This window comes from Armigeres subalbatus, chromosome 1 (genome assembly GCF_024139115.2).
Source record: "Armigeres subalbatus isolate Guangzhou_Male chromosome 1, GZ_Asu_2, whole genome shotgun sequence".
In the NCBI taxonomy this organism is placed as follows: domain Eukaryota; kingdom Metazoa; phylum Arthropoda; class Insecta; order Diptera; family Culicidae; genus Armigeres; species Armigeres subalbatus.
The window spans coordinates 95,264,176-95,287,606 of NC_085139.1; the positions used below are offsets into that span (position 1 = coordinate 95,264,176).

General features: G+C 39.4%; 2 protein-coding genes across 3 annotated transcripts in view; both read left to right on the top strand.

Moving 5' to 3' along the window:
* LOC134202810 (integrator complex subunit 5-like protein) overlaps nucleotides 1-23,431 on the top strand; it is a 90,584-nt gene that overhangs the window by 40,762 nt on the left and 26,391 nt on the right. For both annotated transcript variants that reach the window (XM_062677807.1, XM_062677804.1), the window contains exons 4-6: nucleotides 208-350; nucleotides 411-1,548; nucleotides 1,833-2,202. In XM_062677807.1, coding sequence (XP_062533791.1) covers nucleotides 208-350; nucleotides 411-1,548; nucleotides 1,833-2,202 — 1,651 coding nt within the window. The remainder of the gene's footprint in view (nucleotides 1-207; nucleotides 351-410; nucleotides 1,549-1,832; nucleotides 2,203-23,431) is intronic.
* Nucleotides 2,566-3,755, top strand: LOC134218141 (putative nuclease HARBI1). The gene is made up of 3 exons (XM_062697022.1): nucleotides 2,566-2,601; nucleotides 2,730-2,903; nucleotides 2,970-3,755. Exons 1-3 carry the CDS (start codon nucleotides 2,566-2,568, stop codon nucleotides 3,753-3,755), a joined length of 996 nt encoding a protein of 331 aa, XP_062553006.1.

Sequence of the window (23,431 nt, forward strand, 5' to 3'; positions counted from 1 at the left end):
TTGATTTGAACGTATACAATAGCGATTATGGAAAGATAAAACACTTTTGTAGCGTATTGCGGTCGTAGGTTTGAGCTTTTCTAAAGTCGCACGATTTGATTAAATTTTTGATTGATTCATAGAAATTTGATTTCTCTTACCGGTAATGTAACCACTTCCAGGATTACTTTTCGTTACCATTTTACTTTGACCTTCTTTTACTTCCAGCAAGAGACGTACCAACCGAAGTTCAGTCTGGGCTGCTGGTATTGTACAAAAATGCCTAGCTACGAATGTCGCTGTGGTGCTTTCTATTGTGATTTCGATTGCCAGCGAGCTGATTGGCCTGTCCATAAGGATTATTGTCTGCCGTAAGTAGTTCGGTTACATTGGATTTGATGATAATTTCCATATTCACTTTTCCCTTACAGTCGTTTGGTTCCAATTTCCTACTCCAACAAACGCATCCTTCAGGAGGCGTCGTCTTCTATGCATTCGTCTAACGGCGGTTCTTATTCTTCTTTCTCTCCATTTTCTGGAGACTCGCAACCTCAGCAGCAGCAAAATCAACAGCAGAAACAGCATAAGCAACAGCAATCTAATCAGCAATCTAATCAGCAATCCAATCAGAACAATCGTCGGGGTCAGACCAACGCAAAGGGCAATCAAGCCACCACACCCAATCAGTCCAACGCTAATCAAAATCAGAAAAAGGACAGCCCGCGGGCGTCAGTCGTACCGCAGTCCCCAGCGGATAATCAACGAACGACACCGAAGAGTTCGCCCGAAGAAAATGACTCCGATAAGGTGAGTCGTATGGGCAACAAACTGCAGCGGCTCAAGATCGCCAAACTAGGTTCCGGGGCCGTGACTAGAGGCGTACTGCAAGCCGGTCCGTTCCCCCGTGAAGGTGCAACGGTCAAGATTACTGCTTCGTTGGCCTCCGGTGTGATCTACATCTACCACAACAACGGCAAAGATGGCCAACAGAGTGACTACTATCTGCTCACAAATCGTATGTACAAAGCCGCGGGCGAAGCCAACTCGCTGAAGGAGGCCCCCGTTGTTGACGATGTCATCTTTGCACCGTACATTGATGGATTCTTCCGGGCCAAGGTTCTGTCGGTAAGCGGCGACAAACTGCAGGTGTTCTTCGTTGACTTTGGCAACACGGAAACGGTCGAGTGGAAGCAGTCGAGAGAGATTGCGGATGAGGATTTGAAGTGGGCTAAGTATTTAACCTATCCGGCGAAGTTGGAAGGCGTGGAGACGTTCAGTGTGCAGATGCTGAAATTCTTGGAATCACTGGAACATAATGAGGACTTTGAAATGGTCAAAGCGGATTCGATGAAGGATTCAGAGATAAAGATGGTGGTATTGAAGAAACTGAAGCAATCGTTGACTCTAAACATGGAGTTGATGGAGCTGAAAGAGCGTGAAATTCGAGAGAGGAATGAACGCGAACGAGTGGAAAAAGAATCGAAGAACAAGAAGGAACAACCCGTCCCTACTGGGAAGGTTAACGTTCAAATAGCTGATCCCAGCAATTATCAACCTGTATTATTCGATGTAAGTAGTTAGCGGAATTCAATACCGGAATTCAGTAGAATGATGTAACGTGTGTTGTGTTGGCGTAGATATTAGTGTAGAAGGTGGTGGTTCAATGAGCATGATTTTATAGCTTCTAATAAAATAAATGGCTTATTTCATCTACCATTTTAATCATTTTGTTTCTGTTTAAATACCATTTTTTTTCATATTCTACATAAACGTTGAATCCGAAAGGTGTGCTTGTGTGCCGCTATTCCTAAGTCAGCTAACTAATAACTTTTTGCAATTTTTTAACATCGAAGGAAACAATGGACGCCAAACAGCTACCACTTGGCGTCACGAAGAAGTTGATTATAATTGATGCCAGCGAGGTGAAGGAGACGCGGATAATTTCGGTGGTGGCAGCCGACAATGTGGAAAAATACGCAGAAGTGTTGGAACATTGCGGTCTGGCCGGTGCGAAAGACTCCAACGTGTACAAGCCGACCCAGGAGGGTGAGGTTTGCCTGGTGTTGCACCAGGAGGATTGGTCTCGCGCGTTGTTTGACATCTCCGACGGCAGTTTCATGCTGCTAGATGTGGGAATCATTGCGCCCGTCCCGCCGTCCAATGTTCGAAGATACCCGCCACAGTTGAGCCATGTGGTGTACAACAATGAGGTGTTGGTGGAAAGTAAGTATTGTTTTTTTTTGCTTTTATTTACAAATGTCATAAATGATGTTTCACTGCATTATTGCTTCAGTTCACTTGTGTTTTGCTTAGGGTGTCGACTATCTGAAAAAAAACCTGAAAACCCTGGAATTATCAGGAAATTATTGTCAACCTGGAAAAATCAGGAAATTATCTGGGAATTTTTGGACCAATCAGGGAAATCGACAACAATCGGCCCGTATGAATAAAAAGTAGTAATCCACACTTTACTACAAATTATGTAGTATTTACTACTTTTGTAGCTAAACGCTATGAATAAAAGCATGTTTACTTTACTACAACTTTCGAACATACTACTTTTGTGGAACTTGTTTGGTGGTTGGTATGAATAAAAGTAGTAAATACTACAAATTATTTGTAGTTAGCTCCGGAGCTTGCTACAAATAATCCGTTGATTAATTTCTGTCTGAATTTGCATCATTTGATATCGCTGAAATGGCAATGTTTATGAATTTAAACGAGCGCCGTGAAAAAAAAAATACGTGAAGAGGCGCGACACGAATTGTAATAATTATCGCAGCTTATATCGATTTTCGGAAGTGAACGTAAAATGGTTGACGGAACATTTCTTAAATGATGGATCCGAAACACGAGGAGGAGCATTAAGCGGTGAACGGCAAATGCGAACATTCCTCCGCTACATAGGGGACCCTGGTTTTCAGGTATTTTATATAGCAGGACAAGCACTATTTTAATTATTTTATCTAATAAATTAAAAAATATTCTAGGTCTGTGTTGGAGAGGTTATTGGAATCCATCAAACTACGGCTTCAAAAACCATATGGGAAGTATGTCAAAAGATTGCCGATAAAGCTGATCGTTGGATTCAATTTCCGAACTCAATGGATGCAATGAAACATGCCGAGATTCTATGGTCCCAGAATCAAAAGTTCCCTCACACAATTGGCGCAATTGATTGTACACATGTGGCAATCATTAAACCACATACCCACGGTGACGAGTTCATCAATAGAAAAGGGATTGCCTCCTTCAACGTTCAGGCAACGTGTAATGGCCAAGAAATATTCACTTCCATCGACTGTTCGTGGCCGGGCTCCGTGCATGATTCGAGAATTTGGAGGAATTCGGCTATTCATAATATCATGCACGAAAACTCTTCTGGAGTACTGCTGTTGGGGGATGAAGGTTATGGAATAGTTCCCTGGATGATGACTGCTTACCGTAATCCAGATACTCCAGTTCAGTTGAATTATAACAAGATTCACAGTCGTGAAAGGGTCGTTATTGAACGTGTGTTCGGTCAAGTCAAAAGGCGCTTTCCCATACTGAAATCCAAAATACGCATTAAAACCGATAGAGTTCCAGCACTTATTTTGGCATGCTTCGTTCTTCATAACGTAGCTAAACATTTGGGGGAGCAGGAATTCGAGGACGATTTTTCGGACCCAATTGTTTTGGTACCAGTGGCTCCTGTGAATGAGAACAGAAGCAACACCTTAAAAATGAGAGGCGATTCGCGTCGGGACATAATTTCGCAGTATTTAATTGAATAGAAACGATTTATAGAGTAAATGGTGTTTATTATTTCTATTAAACAAAAAAACGAAAGCTTTATTCTGGTGTGTTCGTTTGCATATTGATAAAGTTATCGACTTTATCGAGAGTTTCTTCCATCCGCCTGTGCAAATGCTTCTGTTCTTCGAAGATCTCCAACTGTTTGATGAGCACGAGCCGTTGAAGATCTGATGTTGTCAACTTCGATGTTTCCGGAGTTTCAAAGTTACGCTGCAATTTGGCAAAAGGAAAACGTTGTTATATTTACTAATGTGTTTAAATAAAACAGTAGATACAGTAAAACCTCCATGAGTCAATATCGAAGGGACCATCGACTCATGGAAATATTGAGATGTAGAATAGAAAATCCTTGGAAAGCTGTTTGCAGGGACCATCATAGTAACACAGTAAATATTTTTTAATATGGAATTAATTGCTTCCATGAGTCGATATCGAGTCATAGAACATCGACTCATGGAGGTTTGACTGTACCTGTTTTTGAGATCGTCTTTAAGTTGTTGGAATCGGAATCGACGTTGATGGCGAATTTCTCGGAGAGATAAACTCAACAGCATCTTCATCCACATCAGGTAGTGCCCTGGAGACATGTTGATGGTGTTGCACTTCAGAAATCGATTTTTGTTCAGAGGTAGATGTAAGATAAAGCATTGTTTAATAAAAAAAAATTATATTACTTACACGGTAATTTTACCACAGTAGGGTTTTCTTCGGCTCCTAGCAGCCTGTAGAATATTTTCTCCCCTTCATTCAAATCGATTTTTTTATTTCCCGTAGCCTTCATGTCCGTTTTGTTCTTGATGCGAGTTTTCATATTGTTGATCTTTTTGGAAATCTGCTGTTCCGTAACCTGTATTCCTTTTCGGAGAAGAATGAAATCAATCATTTCTCGAGTCGCCTTTTTTTTCTTCGCTTTCATTGCCGGAGTCTGAGATTTCTTCAGTAGTGCAATGCCGCAGTTTTCCAACGCAGTACTGAACAACACATCACTGATTCTGCTCGTGGAATTATCATTCGACATATCCGCCTCATTTTGCGTAGCCAAGTCATCATTGACGACCACCGGAGCGCACATTTCACTTTCCTCCACTTGTTCGTCCATCAATTCCACTGGATCGTAATCGATAATTCGATCAACAATAACAGGTTGATCACCGTGTTCATCCGTCGGAGTATTTCTCTCAGCTGTAGCGAAAAACCATTAGCATAATGCTCATCCTCCGAGTTATTCACGAATCCTGTGAAACTGTCTTCCAAATTTAAATTACGAAGAAAATTGCTCGCCATTTTCAAATTGTACAGAGCAACCGCAACGTAAACAACAAAACATAACCAAACACAATTTTGACAGATGTAGTTTGTAGTAAGTACTACATTTTTTTTTTCGAATGTAGTATTGACTGCTATGCAAGGATGTTAATGATCATTCAGTAACTTGCGTTCGATCATTTAGTAGTTTGTCAATAACACATTCCAGAAGCTGAATTTCAAAATATGTTGTATGGTGGACTTCTAGTGCGAAGGTTTTTCTACAACTTTGCCTAATGTTTCGTTATTATAATTCAACTAAGAACGAAGTTAGAGTGCTAGTTGCAGTAACTTAAACTAAATGATTGGAATTTTGTTATCATTTAGTCTAAGTTACTGAAACTATAGCTCTAACTCCGTTACTAGTGGAATTCAAACAACGAACCATTAGGCAGAATTGTAGAAAAACCTTCGCACTAGAAGTCCACCATACAACATATTTTGAAATTCAGCTTCTGGAATATGTTAGTGACAAACTACTAAATGATCGAACGCAAATTACTGAATGATCGTTAACATCCTTGCTGCTATGTTCGAAAAATATTTTTATTCATACCAAAGCAACTTTACTACTTGTGGATCTTACTACTGAACTATCTACCACAAAGCTTGTTGTCACCGTGATTTAAAGGATAATTAAAAAGTACGTTTGATCTTCGTGAGGACTCAATCTAAACTGAGCTATCAGGTTTATTCATTTCATATCATCAATTCTCTTCTATTAACGTTATTCGAAAACATCGCAGATGGTATTCGTTAAACATCGACATCAGAATGCGTTATGTTGATACACGCAGAATTCAAACACATCAGCTCTTCCCTTTTCAAGAATAGAAAGACTGTCAATTCATAAAGATTATTTTCACTTACGATTAAGAACTATACATACATAATAATAACAACTCGATTGAATTCATAATTCAAAGAAAAACAATATTACAATTCAGAACGTGGTCAATTAACACTTTAACGATGACGGTATACAAAGTCACCATCGTTTACTTGTCGACGTATTCTTTTCGAACGCCTCGGAGCGTCTTCGGTTGACTTTTCAACCTCTTGCATCGCTTCATCAAACTTCATCTTTCGCTTTCTACTTTGCCTGATTTCCTCCTCCGGAAAGCCTTGAAGTTCCTCGTCGACGGCATCTGGTTCCGGCTGTTGCCGGCGGCAAACAACATTTGGCCTTTCATAGGATTCCCCATGTTTACAGATGCGTAGCTGCCCTCGATGAGCTGTGGTTACCACGTTTCCAATTAGTACCATTATCCTCATTTTCACTGTCCGAGTCTGCTCGCATCCTGTTGACTAATTCGCTTAAATATTCGTCCGAATTTGATCCTGAAGTGTTCTGATTCACCATATTTACAGCATCCCTATGCATGTTTTTCAATTTGAAACATTTCCGTTTGATATGACCTTGTACCCACAAAGTCACAAACGGTTTGGGAATAATCTGGCCGTGTCGATCGGCGATTTCTCTCATTTTGATCCTGCCCACGATTTTGCCATTGCCGGTTCTGCCACTGTTTATTTCTCCAATGTTCTCGGTTATAAGGCGTATACCCTAACCTGCTTCTTACTGGTCCTCGCTTTTGCTCATTGTTCCCATTACTAAAACTTGGCCTAGCTGCCAACTCTAGGGTTGCGGCTAATTTATTCAACCTAGCACCATTAAAACCTGAAGCTTTCAATGCGGCTATCTGTTCCGCATTGCTGCTGTAATCCATATTCTTTGCATTATTCCTGGCAATTTCCCAGGTTGCTATGAGTTTTTCTGCTGTCTCCAGAGACAACTTTTCTTCATTCAATAGCCTTTGTTGAAGAGCTTTGTCCCGGACTCCAGCAACAATACGGTCCCGGATAGCAATTTGTTTAAAATTTTCAAAATTGCAGAATTCTGCTTGAAGCTTTACAGACAACACGAAATCCTCCAAAGATTCATCCGGTTGCTGTACTCTTACGTTGAACTTTAACCGTTGCACTAAATCCGACTCAGTCTTGTCTACCCAACTAACATTTAATGTCAATGTAAATGTTATTTCAACTCGTTTATACGGCTTCAAGCTGAATATGTGTGCTATACATATGATCAATAACTTCTATTCAATTCCTTTACCAGCAAATCTGGCGAATCTATTCAGCTATTTTTGACGTGCCGGCACAACTACTTTACAGCATGTTACACAATTTTTTCTTAATCTTTACTAAACCATTTAGTAATATAATTCGCTTCAATTGCGCTTATTCAGATTTTTTGGATCTGTTAAATAAGTTTTATACAGCCACTGAATTCAATTTGATTAAATATTATTTGAGAGGAGAGTAAATTTCGGAGTTTATTTAATGTTTTTTTTTGTGAAAACTGCAATATCAATTTTGTTGCTACCTAGATTCGAACTCCTGATCTCCTGATTCAATGGCCGCTGCTCTGTCATCACCGTCACTTTGACATATGTAAATAACAAAGAAAATTATGGATGTGCTTCTTCGCATACCCTATAGGTTATTTTGCTAACGCTATTTTTGGATTCATGCTGTATAAACGTTGGAAAGAGGTCTACATGCTGCTTTTAGCACATAAGCTTAAAAATTATGTTTTCAGCATTATTTCAACCATTATTCAAACCTTTATCAGCATGTTCTTTTGGGTATTTTTAATGCATCATCAATCGTTGAAATTGTTTTTAGGCAACATTTTCTCGATCTGTATAGATGCTACTCTGCTGCTAATCGTTTAACAGCAGCCGTCAACAGAAATATCGCTTCTAAATGGCTTGTTTTCTTACACTATCTGCTAGCATTAATTACAGCGCTTTGTCAGTTGCTATAAAAGCAGGTGAAAACCTTCGTAGCTGCATTACAAAAATCAATAGCTCATACACAGCTCCGGCAACAAAAATCAAATGTAAACATTGCGGTTTTGACGTTCCATACTGATAAGCTATTAAAAGAAGCAGTATAAGATTTACTTAAACGTTGTGTAATCTTCAAAATACAGAAGTTGCCTAAAAGCTTTGTTAGTTCATTTATAGCGCCAATACGCTATATTGTTAGTGCTATAACAACAGCGAAAATGTTTTCATTGTGAATGCTACTCACCGTATTATGGGAAGTTGCTAACAAGCAACTCAATTACATACATGAGCTCTTAACCGATGAGCTTTGTTGCTAATTCAGACAGAGCTGTTTTATGAATATATGAAAGCTGCATAAACGATATAAGATGAAATATATTCGGTACAAACTGACTAGCTGATAGATATTTGGGTAATAGTCGAGTTGAAGTTTAATGGATTATTTGCGGAGGCTTTTCTTTTATTCAGCATTGGCTGCTTTTATTCAAATATTATACAGCCAAAGGCTAGAAGTTGAAGCTTTTAGCACCAAAATTGTTAGTTGGGTAGTCGGGCTTTTAGCTTGTCTATCATTTCAGTGTAAGGAACATCTGCAAGACTACTGTTAGGGTACAGTAGCTTCAGTTCCCTGAAAATTATGGGACCACTAAGCGTGATAAAATGGTCTCGTTTTTCGGCTTCAGCGACTTTGTTCATGTTAAAAAAGAACCCCAGTCGCTCAACCCAATCTCCAAAAGAACTACCTTTTCTAAATGGTTCCAAGGTACTATTAATGTTAGACTGCGCCATTTTGGCACAGATCAGTAATATAAGGTAAAACTATGAGCAAAAAGCTAAAACGAACGATGTAAACTTACTGCTAGTTGCAGTTTATAGTCTCCTTACGATAGAAATCAAGGTAAAAACTCACCAGAAACTCCGTCAGCCTTTGCCGATGCTTTGAGGGGTCTACTCGGGGTCAATAAACCACACACGAGCCGTCAGTTGACGTATCGGGCCGCTGATACCTGCTTGGAATCGCTCTCTCGGAAACTCGAAATCCCTCGGATCGAAATTTAGTATCAGGGGAATAGCCAATCAGTCGTGACTCACACCGGTAAACCAATTTCAGCGATGGCGAACAATAGCTGTCAGGACACAATCACTTTTGAATCACAGGACTAAAGCTGAACAGAAGAAACTGGATACCGGTTTCTTATCCTTCAATTGAGCAACAACTTGTCGATCGTCTTCCGAAACTTCAGTAGATTGTCGCATGTAGGAGATGGCGTCGCGCCGGATTGAAGCCAAAGGTCTTTGTTCGTTTATAATGCCGCTTCAAGATGATTCCACTTTTCCTCGTCGCCAAACTGAACTATCTACCACAAAGCTTGTTGTCACCGTGATTTAAAGGATAATTAAAAAGTACGATTGATCTTCGTGAGGACTCAATCTAAACTGAGCTATCAGGTTTATTCATTTCATATCATCAATTCTCTTCTATTAACGTTATTCGAAAACATCGCAGATGGTATTCGTTAAACATCGACATCAGAATGCGTTATGTTGATACACGCAGAATTCAAACACATCAACTACAAAGTAGTAAGTACTTTTTGTAGATTTTACTACTTTTTATTCATACGGGCCAATATAGAAAATTAACATTGTTGTATTTATATCATTGGTTAAAAGGTTCAAATGAGGAGTCAAAATACACGTCTAAATGCAAGAAATAATAAGGCATATGCCATAATGAGCCACAAGCAAACTATCAAACAACTCGCCTCACAACTGAAGAAGAACAGCCCATAATTGTGTCTGCTGTTTGTCTGTCTCAGTGGCGTAGCCAGGGGGGTGGTTTTGGGCATAACCCCCCCCCCAAAGACAAAATTTTTAGAAGAAATTTTTTTTCGAAAAAAAATATGTTCAGAAACCCCCCCCCCCTCCGCAGACCAATTTTCTGGCTACGCCACTGGTCTGTCTGTTAAACCTCAATATACCGTGATGTGCCCTAATTTCGCGCGCGCCCTAACTTCGCGCATTATAAAATTTTTTTTTTTTTTAATTTTTAGGTGGCAGTCAAAATTGAAAAATCTAGAGGATTACACAATATCATTGTTGTTGAATGTTTTAGACGAAAAAAAAAATGAAAAACAAACTTGGTTTAGTACACCAAATAAAATTATTTCAATTTGGTCCTCCCATCGACCGCCATATTTGTTTGTGCTTAGCACAGCGACGAAGAACATGACACAAGTAAACAAATCAAGCATAATTTTTCATAACGACGTATGTAACAAATATGAGGATTCGAGAAATCCTTTGCTGAAAGTTGGCAAAACTTTTTCTAAAACTGTTTTAAAACTAAATCTTTTTTCAATACTTTTTTCCGCTGGCATGCATCATTACAAGACACGTAATAAGCGTGCTTCACAGTAAAGCTCAGTTCATTCAAATTCATTATGAAAAACTATAAAATTATACATACACCGGTATGCTACACGTACGTCGGTGTACATTGGTCGGTTTTCCATAGTGCACGATTGACGCAACTGCAGTTTTGTTTTGTTTTGATTTTTTTGTTACATAGGTCGCTCTCAGTTCCCATATGTTAAAGCGACGTATGTAACAATGAGACTTCAAAAATAGAAATTTTTACAAACGTCAATTCGCAAAAAGATTAAATTAAAGAATTTTAAGATCTGAAATCAGTAAAATTGATGCGTATTATATAAAGCCGCGTGTGATTGTCACGTTGTATTAAAAACCCCGTTTTGTTTACTTTTGTTACATACGTCGTTATGAAAAATTATGCTTGAAATGATTTTACTGTACAAAACTGGCTACTTTCTGGAAATATTTGTATTTATTATGCTCTGTTGGATATGTTTATTCATCATTACTATTGAAAAGTGTAAAATTTTATGTATTTTGTGTTTATTTAGACTTTCGCTTTGTGCGCGAAATTAGGTATATGAGAGCAATTATGGTGCCTAATTTCGTTTATTGTTGTTGCGTAGTTTCATTTGCAACATTCTAATGAAACAAAAGCAATATAATGCACAGGACAGTTTTACACTGAATAGAACCCGAAGAGTTCATTCCCATACGCTTTTTATCTAATTTTCAGGCGGATAACCACCGACATCGACTAATGTTGACTTGAAAAATCTTATACATCAGTGCCTGCAATAACTATCAAATCCGATGTGTAAAATGATGCTAAAATGTACGATGTGTAAAATGATGCTAAACTTGAGATAAAACTACAGCAGCTTTTCCGATAATGTATATAATATTGAAGATGTGTTGTATAAAACACATATTTGAAGGTGTCCCATGTAGGAGATTTTAAGACTTTCTTTCATTGCGTCTCGAAAATTCCAACTTTTTTATACGCCAGCTAAACATTGCTCATACAATGCCTTTATTCTTAAAATATGGTTTATATTTCAGAAGCAAACGATATTTTAGGAATTATGACTTATGTCAACTAAAATGCATAAAGTATTAAAGTAAAATCTAAGCAAAGCTCCAGGGTCGAAATATAGGCACATACCATTTCGACTAAAGAATGGGTCACTGACGGCTGTTTGATACCGTTATCTGCATATTTTGAACAATGGATGCATGCTTCTATTGGTTAATTGATTATATTTCATCAAACCAATAACGATATTCAATTCCAAACATATCGAAGTTAGGAACACTTTTGCGCGAAATTAGGAACTATCCTATTTTCTTGCGCGAAATAAGAAGCATACAACGGTCTCAGATTAATACCCCATTTTTTTTAAATAGCAGCTAAATTTGCAAGTAATATTTTTTGAGGACCTAGAATCCTTCTACTACGTGATGCAGTAGCAAAAGTTTCCAAATGGCCACTACATGTTTTTTAATGAACGTTTTAACTTTGTCAGATCTTAAGTGCGCGAAATTAGGGTACTTCACGGTACTATCAAGCACATGGGAAGAATTTGTTTTCTTGTAGTCGGAACACGGGTTGAGTTAAACTGGGGCATCGCCAAATTGAATCTTTTTCCACAGAGAAACAGACGTCCCACTCAACACATGTTCCATCGTTCACCTCTTTAACGATGAATTTATTTTTTTGTAGGCGGTCGATGTCGCTAACATCAGATTTGCTTGTGATCAACGTTTTCAAACTGTCGCCATCTGATTGCCGCTAATCCACACACAATGCGTTTTGTGGCAATGATTTTGATTGCATTTGGCTCTAAGTGAGAAGTCTGTTTCTCTGTGCTTTTTACACCAAAATTTCGCCAAAATTATTTCATAATTGATTTTTTGCCAATTTAATAAATTTGTGGATGAGTTTTCGGAGTAATTCCGGCAAGAATTCCCGAAGGAATTCTATGAAAACTCCTGCAGGTTCATCTCTGTTTGTTTTTCCAAAAAATCTTGAAATGCTTTCAGAAATCCTGCAGAAATTGTTGTTGAACTTCTTCCAGGAATTTCTTTCGGGAATTCCTCCATGAAATTCACCTAAAGATATTAATTTAGAAAAATCTTAAGCGACCAAAATACTCCAGAAATTCCTTCAGTAATTCACTCGGAGTTTCTCTTCTACGTATTTCTCCTCAATTTCCTTACGAAATACTTTAAAATATTTCAGATTTTCTTTCAGGAATTCAGTGGAAAACGACTTCAGGAACTCTTTCATATATTTCTTAAGAAAATCCTAATCCTAAAATTCTTCCAGGAATTACCTTGGAAACTCATTCCAAAATTCATTTAAAAATCCATTCGGTTATTCCTTACATAAGGAATGTATTGAAAATAAGTTATCCACTTTCAAAGTGTTACTACTCAAAAGCTCATGAAGATATTGATTTGCTTTATCCTGCATTACATCATATGCTAAGCTTCAAATCAGAATTATTTCGTTGAAAATTTGTTGTTTCCGATGTATCGCAAATTGAAAGTGATACAGTACTGACCCGATTTTGTCACTCCCCGATTTTGTCTACCCCCGATTTTGTCTACCCCCGATTTTATCACGTTTTCGACCCGATTTTATCACGTCCCGATTTTGTCACGTTTTCGACCCGATTTTGTCACCCCAAAAAAATTTGTCATTCTTTTTATTTTCGTAAATAATACCAAAAACAACATTGATTTTCATGAACTAACTTTCACCGCCTGTAGTTTATTACGAACGACTTCTGAGTACCTGGGAAATATTCTGTAAGCAATTTCGACAAGAAATAACGGGTACCGTTCACGCATTTGGCCTTTCCAAGGCATAAAATGATTCATATTTGTGGAATGAATTAAAAAAAATGAAAATATTTTTTTTCCAATTTTGTCACATACCCTGTTTTATCACCCCAAAATTCACCAGGGGGGTGATAAAATCGGGATATTACTGTATTAGTTTTGGACACATGGCTCTGTAAGATGGGCATCGAGATGGATAATTTGACCAAGGGTTTCGCTATCCACCCCGCAAAGGTAGAAAATCATTGACAACAAACTTGGGGAATACTACACGTTTGCTAACCTGTCGGAAAAAGGAGGAGAATCAAAATCAAGTGACCGGAATTTGGACCAGAAAGTAATCAATTTTATAAAACGAAACAATTTTATTGGGAAAATAATAAGTAAATAATGATTGAAACAATTTTATGCCGATTTGTTACTATGAGAATAAGGCTTGGAAAATGTTTAACCGATTCAACCAAGTTGAAATATGGGGGGAAATAAAAAGTCGAGTCAAGTACGAGACACTGAAGACGGCCTTACTGTTGAGGTCGAAATACGTATCTGTCAAGATATTCAATTAAGTGGTGGAAGTTCAATGGTGGAATTTCAATGGGTGGAATTTCAATGGGATTGTACAAACTCGTTTTATGACAAGTGAAAAAAGGGGGGGGAAATATTTTTTGACGTAGGACTTACGTCTCTCTTTACTATACCGGGTGTCATTTCAAAATATTCAAATCGACCGCGTTACGCTGTGTTGAAAGATTTTAAACGTTAATAGCGTTCGTCTCAGTTGACGAATTTCTGCGGTAAGCCCCTCAATCAACAGATTTTAAGTATGTCTTTCATGTCTATGCTTGATAAGACCCGAAAAACTTGTTTCAATTGGCATGAAACTGTTTTCATTGAAAAACGTTGAGATCAAGGGAACCTATAAATATGGGTACCGCATAATTTTTGCATCATTCCATTACCACGTTCTGATTGGTGCAGACACCAGCGAATGAGCAGCCGCTGGGTCTGCCGAGAAGCCATAAAATAGCGCAACGCGATTTTTTCCTTTCATTCTGACCGGGACAAGCGAAGCAACCGCATCATCGATTGAACAGCACTCACACCTAAAGACATCGAAACCACCATCATCAGCCGAAACCTAGCCAGTACAGCAGCAATCCACCCTACATACCCGACAAAGCAGCAATGCTGAGCAGATACCGGCAGCAGCAGCAGAGTCGAGCCGAGGCCGGCCGGCATCGGTGATGAGCCGAGACAGGCTGAAGAAAAGCCACATGATGCAGCATGTATGTCCACAAAACAAACGGTTCTTCAGAGAGCCAAATATAGAGATCAATATCAAAGCTTTCAATTCCCTTCGGGATAGAAATTGCAGGGTTGTTACGGAGATCCTGAAATATTTTCCGCGCCGACTAAAATCAAATCAACGCCATTTCCGCGCGACATGAAAATCCATTCTGCGTCAAATCCGCGCGACCCAAAACTAAATTCTAAGCAAATACACGTTAAATATAAATGCATTGATCAATGCAATATTGGCATTGATAAAAAAAATATGTAGAAAAATATTGTTTGATACTGACCGCACACAAAACGAACGTGACTGAATGATCGTCCCATGTTATGAATTCTAAATCTTATCACCCGAAATCCCATGTCTGGGTGTTTTCTTCCTTCTACTACTAACAATGTTGTCTCAGTAAAGAACACGTACTTCCCACCTGAACTGCAATTCTAAGCTCGCTTGCCCGGCTTATTGGCCTGTATCTAGCGAAAAGTCCCGTTAGGAAATAGACGCCAGCAGCAAGCAACAAGCGTAAAAAAGAAGAAGCCCTTCTCGAACGCGTTGATGATGATGACGCTTTGGCTGACAAAGAAGCGGGATACAAGACACTGGCTGATTGGCCCACCAATTGGGAAGCAGAGAAGATTCAAAATAAGGTATAAAAGAAAAGTGCATTCGCTCGCAGAGCATTCAGTCTTTTTTATACCATCACTAGAAATTCGCGGTTATTTGAAAAGCTCGTTTTCTTACTTTTTGCACTTAGCCGAAGCAAACAGCCTTTTTCAAGGCTATAAGAGTTAAAAATAATGTTCTCCTTCAGTCGCTATCACACGGATTAGAAGGCCCTTCAGTGGAAGGGCTGAGATACAGTCTACATCCCCTGCTGAGCCAACTTGTGGTTTATTTCAGGCAGTCCTTCAGTGGGAAGGTTGCCACTGTCGAGGCTAATATTTCGTGACCGGACAGATACTTCCTGATTTTTTTTGATGATTTTTGTTCGAGGTAGATTTGATTTCTGTGTCGGTTTGATGAGAAGATTTTGCCAAGGAATGGTATGCAACGCCGATCATTTATCCAAAATAGTTGATGTGAGAAATTTGGACATATTATGTATCTTGAGGGCATGGTCAAGTCAAGTCCTACGTCCACTTAGCGGTTATGTCACAGACATTACCCACTGTTCGTTTTTTGAGATCTTTTAGGGCTTCCAAACTTTCCTTGAGTTCAGATCTTGATGATCTACATAAACAACAAAGCGTTTTACGGGGCCTCAATCCTAATATGAAGTTGGAAATGGTACTTGAGACATAATTGAACTATTTTTATCAAACCGCAGTGTTACCAGAACATCAACGGTACTCCAAACTATTCTTGAGTTCAGATCTTGGAGGTCTACAAGATCAACAGAGTAATTCATAGGTTCCCGAGCTTGTGTGTTAGTTGGAGAAACCTCATGGGACATCATTACACCAGTATATACAAAATACATCGTTCCCAGAATATTTACGGTACTCCAAACAATTCTTGAGTTCAGATCTTGAAGGTCTTCAAGACCAACAGAGTGCTTGATAGGTTACTGAGCTTGTGTGTTAGCTGTAGAAATCCCATGGGACATCATTACATCAGTATTTAAAAAAAAAAACACCTTTCCCAGAATAGCTATGGTACTCCAAATCATTCTTGAGTTCAGATATTGAAGGTCTACAACACCAATAGAGGGATTCATACGGTCCTGAGCTTGTGTGTTAGTTGAAGCTGTATAAGTTGCAAAAACCCCATAAGACATCATTACACCAGCATATGAAAATTATGATATTCCCAGAATATCTACGGTACTCCAAAGCATTATTAAGTTCAAGTATTGGAGATCTACAAGATCAACAGAGTAATCCATAGATTCTTGAGTTTGTATGTTAGTTTGAGCCCTATGGGACATCATTAAACCGGTATATACAAATCATAAGATTTCCAGAATATCTACGATACCATACATAAACTTAACTCATAAAAATAGTTGAGACATCGAAGATCTTCATGTTGATCGATTTAAATATTAAGATCTGTACTCAATGATAGTTAGGAGAGTCGTAGATGGCTAGCCAAGTATGTAGTATGTCTGTGATTGTGTTACAAGGTACCGTGGAGCTATTCCAACTCATAAAAATAGTGGGGACATCAAAGATCTTCTTGTTGATCCATTTGAATATTAGGATCTGAGCTCAAAAACAGTATGGAATGTCGTAGAAATTCAACGAATTCTGTTATGTGTCTAAAATGGTGTTACGAGGTATCTTGAAGCTATTCCAACTCATAAAAATAGTTGAGACATCGAAGATCTTCGTGTTCATCGATTTGAATATTAGGATCTGTACTCAAGAACAGTTTGTAGTGTCGTAGATATTTAACGAATTCTGTGGTGTGTCTGTAATGGTATTACGAAGTACCGTGGAGCTATTCCAACTCATAAAACTAATGAGGACATCAAAGATCTTCATGTTGATCGATCTAAATAATGAGATCTGTACTCAAGGATAGTTTGGAGAGTCGTAGATGTCGAGCGAAGTATGTAGTATGTCTGTTATTGTAATACGAGGTACCTTGGAGCTATTCCAACTCATAAAAATAGTGGGAACATCAAAGATCTTCTTATTAATCGATTTGAATATTAGGATCTGAGCTCAAATACAGTTTGGAGTGTCGTAGAAGTTCAACGAATTCTGTAATGTGTCTATAATGGTGTAACGAAGTCCCGTGGAGCAATTCCAACTCATAAAAATAGTTGAGACATCGAAGATCTTGTTGATAGTTTTGAATATCGTTTTGAATATTAAGATCTGTACTCAAGGACAGTTCGGAGTGTCATAGATATTGAACAAATTCTGTGGTGCATTTGTAATTCTGTTACGAGGTACCTTGGAGCTATTCCAACTCATAAAACTAGTGAGGACATCGAAGATCTCCATGTTGATCGATTTGAATATTAAGATCTGTACTCAAGGATAGTTTGGAGTGTCGTAGATGTCGAACGAATTCTGTAGTTTGTCTGTAATGGTGTAATGAAGTCCCGTGGTGCTATTCCAACTCATAAAAATAGTTGAGACACCGGAGATCTTCATGTTGATCGATTTGAACATTGAGATCTGTACTCAAGTATAGTTTGGAGTGTCGTAGATATTGATCGAATTCTGTAGTGTGTCTATAATGGTGTTACGAGATATCTTTGAGCTATTCCAACTCATAAAACTAATAAGGACATCGAAGGTCTTCATGTTGATCGATTTGAATATTAAGATCTGTACTCAAGGATAGTTTGGAGTGTCGTAGATGTCAAACGAATTTTGTGGTTTGTCTGTAATGGTGTGTTTGTTTGTTTTTATTAACGGCATTTCACACCGCTGGAGTGCATTCATGCCGAATCAAAAAGTATCCCTGCTGAGCTTCAATACATTTAATTTTTTCTTCGATCTTGTGTTATATTCTTTCCATCCTGATTCGGGAAGATTTTCTCCGCTGTAGTGCAGTTCTTCCACGCAGCCCTCATCACTACACGATCTCTTCCGATCTTGTTCGCATCTAGCCTCGTTCACTTGTTCCAGTCGACAACCGTCTCTTTGCCGTGGTCCCGCATTGTGGGTCGATGTGTGCGTCGTCGTCGTTCTTATTGTCTGTATCTGTATCGTTGTGATTTTAGTCCATCTCTTTACTCTGTTGTTCGGCGTTGTATGAAACTGTTCGTTTCTCTTGCTGAGTTCCTTCGCTCGTTGTCACTTGTTAGTTTGGGCTTCGGAAAGTTACAAGTGTAGATTCGTTATCTATCACGCGACGGTATTTGCACCTCCATCCTCATCCGTTTCATTCTGACACCGTTTGGTACCCCAGGAAAAAAGGTCTTCTACACTTCATTTTGTATGGAGATCATATTGCTCCTTTTCCATATTGCTCCATGTGTTGGGTGATGGTTGTGTCAGACATACATGGTAGTAGGTCATGCAGCCTTACTGTGGTAGTGGGGCCATCGACATATATAGGGATAGAATACTTCACACACTGATATCGGAATGTGTGTCGGAAATGATGCTCTTTTTGCAGCCGTTATGCCAAGCAGCCGACTATCGCGCACGACAAGTAGTTGCCAACTGGTATGTAATGGTGTAATGAAGTCCTGTGGTGCTATTCCAACTCATAACAATAGTTGAGACACCGGAGATCTCCATGTTGATCGATTTGAATATTAAGATCTGTACTCAAGGAGAGTTTGGAGTGTCGTAGATGTCGAGCGAATTTTGTAGTTTGTCTGTAATGGTGTAACTAACTCATGTAACTAACATCGCAGATCTTCATGTTGATCGATTTGAATATTAAGATCTGAATTCAAGGATGGTTTGGAGTATCGTAGATATTGTTAAAGATCTGTTATACCACTGGGAAGGCGCAGGATTTCATCGTTAGGCGTTTCAATTATAATTATTCAACAAGAATATGGTAAAGTATATTCCTAAGAACATCAAAATTACAACTCAAAGATAGTTTGAATACTCTAGATCATCGTATGGCCCGTAACCTGACCTGTGCAATATTTTTCCTGGATGGACCAGATAATTTTGAACATTTTTGCTGAAGAAAGCAAGGCTCTATCTCTTAAAACTGATTTTTGACAGCTGATTTTCGTCTTGGGTCATATATGACCCATACGTATTGAATCGGTTAATGAGGTTTTAAAATTTATCAATTTTATTCGAATTAAATAATGTGGATAATTACTATGTCTGAAACTTGATTATGCATATGTACAACATGTGATAGATTTAGCTCGCCCCTTCGGTGGGCTTTGATCCCACGACCCCAGTTCGCATGACAGGTGCTTTCCCTATACCTTTTCCGAACTAAATCTATCACATGTTGTACATATGCATAATCAAGTTTCAGACATAGTAATTAATTTCCACTCCGGGTGGCTTAATACCCGGCATATAGGCAATTAACTTTGAATGTACTGAACTCGAGTGGCGATCTCTCTTCGCTTGTGTGGTCGGGTCGGGATCTGACGACCAAACTGGCATAACCTCACACAACCCTACTTCATTGAGCGCCGTTGCTGATGAAGCAAGTGTGTAGAAGCCGGACAATACTAAATACTCATCCTACTTGGTTGGCATGTGTACAAAAATACATATGAGAGAGTTAGTTCTGTAAATTTATTGCGAGAGATCGGCTGGTACCTGGTGCTGGGAATTTGGTTTCATCAGTACCCGCTAAGCTGCGGTGGACGACGGAGGTCCTTCGTAGCTTAGTAGGGAAAGCACCTGTCATGCGAACTGGGGTCGTGGGACCAAAGCTCACCGAAGGGGCGGTTACCCTTCAATACCTTTTCCGAACTAAATCTATCACATGTTGTACATATGCATAATCGAGTTTCAGACATGGTAATTAATTTTCACTCCGGGTGGCTTAATACCCGGCATATAGGCAATTAACTTTGAATGTAATGTGGATAACTTATTTTCGATACAGTCAATGTCCAAAGAATTTCTTAAAGGAAGGAATTGTTTTCAAAAATCCGAAGGAGTTCCTAAAGGAATTACTGAAAGATTTACCAAATTAATGTACGATGGATTATAAAATAAAATCCTAAACCGATTCCTGATAAAAACTTTGAAGGCATATTCGAAGGGATCCCTGATGGAATTTTTGAACTGATTCTCTCTGAAATTCTTTTAGGAATTTATTCGGAAATACCTTGAACTTCGTTGAATCTGCATGGAAAATTTTTTTTCGAAGGAATTGACGTAGGAATTCCAGAAATAATTTTCGAGGGAATTTCTGAAAGAAAGATATTCTAACTTCTAACGAAATTTCCAGAGGAGTAGCTAAGGTTATTTCAAAACAAAATTTTTGAGGATTTTCTAAAGAAATTTCCGGAAGAATTCTGTTGATGATTTACCTGGCTACGACGATACCCTCGAATTTCTGCGAGAAAGATGTAGAGTGTTGGAGAAGATTCAACCTGTCGTGAAACAAGTTGTTAAAGGCCAAAAGTTTGGACGCAGTGCACTAGAGATCAAGGGAAAGACAACTACCCTGGTCACTACCTCCGACAAATGTCCGCATTGCTCGAGTGATCATGAATTGTGGAGATGTGAAACGTTCAAAAATGCAAGTTTGTCAGACAAATACAACGTGTTGCGTCGCATTGGAGGGTGCTTCAATTGTCTCTGAAAGGATCACATGGTGATGTGTGATGGTGTGAAGAAACAAGCCTCGCCAACGTCCGTAACGAAGAAGGAGTCACAGAAGATTCCTGAACAACAGAGCAGGAATGATTCATCTGGAGTAACCAAAGTGGAGCACCAGTCAACCTTCTGCGCTCAATCGAAGAACGCTGGAAGACAGATAATACTCTCTACTGATGTTGTACTCGTGTCCGAAAAGGGCGGCCAACAGTATCCCTGTCGGGTACTACTCGATTCTGGGTCGCATATTAGTTTTGTGACGGAGCAATTTGCGACTCTTCTGGACCTAAAGAAGGAGTCGGCAAACATAAACATCAACTGCTTCAACGATACACCGACCAAGGCTCGTTAGAAGATTCACACCAAGGTGGAATCGCTTATTAACGTATGCTTGGAGCTTCTCGTTGTTCCCAAATTACCGGAATGCTGCCAACTAGTAGGGTTCTTCTCTAGCCCTCCCAAACCGCATGCAACTAGCAGATCCTTCATTCAATGTTCCCGATAAAGTGAACATGCTCCTAGGTGCTGACATATTTTTCGATATGCTTCTGTGTGGAACCCCACCACCACCTAGGCAGGCCCCTCAACTCGCAGTGGCCATGGGGAGGGCTCGTCAAGCCCTTGTACATAGTCCCTGCTGCCCCTATTAAGGGCGAAACGGGGGAAGGCAGAAGGAAGCTTTGCCAGATACGACGCACGGAAGTTCTACAAAACTCCGGAAATCTGTTGACCAACCGAGCAGGGATGGCTGCTAGGTGGAAGGAACACTTTGAGTTATTGTTGAATGGACAATCGGAAAGAGAGGGCACAAACAGAATCAGCATTGAGGATAATGGACATGCAGTGGAGCCACCAACGCTAGACGAAGTGATAAAAACTGTTCGAGAGCTAAACTGCCGCTAACCGCAAGTCGAGCACATCTGTATATGGGCCTCCATATACAGATGTGCTCGACTTGCGGTTAGCGGCAGTAAAGAACGATGAGGCCGCTGGGAAGAACGGAATCCCGTCCGAGGTTCTTAAAGTTGGCTGGCTGAACGAACAAATTTATCAAGCGATTGAAATGATTTGGGAGGGAGAACAAATATCTTCGAGATGGCGAATCTCTGAATTCTCCACTGCCTTCAAAGAAACAAGGTTTCAAGACCGCCCTGCCCAAGCGCGGAAAAAATAGGAGGAAGCTGGAGCCTTCAGATATTCCTTCTAATTCTAACGTTGATATTATGTCTTCTCCTATCGAACTAAGCAATCAGTTCGATCTGATTAAGGGCCGATGCCCACGTAGCGTTTTTTCAACGCTGCATGCCCGTGGCGTTGAAAAAACGTAGGTGTGTATCGGCGCGGCGACGCTGCGTTGCCGCCTTTTCTCGATGCCCACCTGCGTCATTTTACCGCTCTGCGTCGAAAAGACGCTACGTGGGCATCGGGCCTAATGACGAAATTTTTTCTACATCTAGCTCAGGTGGTTCGATCCATGCGAAGAAACAACGGATTTCGCCAATTGTGCTATCTGTTGTCGAGTTTTCTGGCTTTCGGAATTAAATCTTGAGTAACCTTCAGGGGGTCAAAGGGGTCTACTACGAGAGGCCGAATCACAAAAGACCGAAACACGAATGGCCGAATTACAAAAGGCCGAAAGCAAAAAATGCCGAATGCACAAAAGGCCGAAATCACATAAAGCCGAATCACAAAAGGCCGAATGAAATCGGCAGACCAACAATGTGGACCGGAGTGAGCGCGCGCCTGTCTGCCGATTTTGTTCAGACTTTTTTTTATTCATATATTTAATATAATTTAGAATATTCGGATTTGTGATTTCTCAGTGAAGTCTTGTGAAGTCAGTTTCTCTTAAATCATAATAATTGGAAAAGTCTATTTTGTTTAGCTTATGATGTCGCAATTAGATCATGAGTAGTGTGCATCATTAGCACAACTCCTACATTGATGCAAATCGGCAATTCGATTCTGTGAGCCATGAATCCGGTGGAATTTAACTCGGGCTCTTGCATTAGATTTGGCAATTTAACTTTTCCCAATACTACTGATAATGATTACTACATCAGCAAAGGAAGAAAAAAGAGAGCTCTTGGATTACTCCGTTACTTTAAAGTGATAATATTTATGCGTATGTTCATCCTTTTCATTACTGCAACGAAGATTGATCTATTATGCAATATATAAATTGACTCTGTAAACACCGTCTTCTTTCAATTGAAAGATTGAGCTTCGACGTTGAACTGACGTTAAATACCTCAACTGAATAACATTGATTAGATCACCGCTAGTGTGTGTGTGTGTGCGTCATCCTCTATCCCTCACCCAGCTGGGGGTGGTGATCAAGTAGTACTACGAATAATTTGATCAAATCTCATGCTCCGTAATGGTGCCCTTTTTGTTACGAATACTAGTACCACAAAAAGGATTCACTTCTGAAGCAAGAAATGTTTCTTCAGGGAGTGTGGGGAATGGGATGTACTAGAAATTCATAACAGGTACAGCAAAACTTTACAAGGACGCCCTTATTCGTACTAACTACTCAGGGAGTAGAAGGTCGAGAAGAGCCACCGTTGCAAACCAAAGCGTGAACCGGATACCTGGGACTCCCACAATATCCGCGGCAATAGCAGCAAACGATGCCCTGTGCGTATTTAGTGTTAAATGTCATGAACATAGTATTCTAAAGCACTAAGAGAAATAACTGGAACATGCTCACCAACTTAGTTTGTCCAGAGTTTTGCATTTTCTATCCTCCT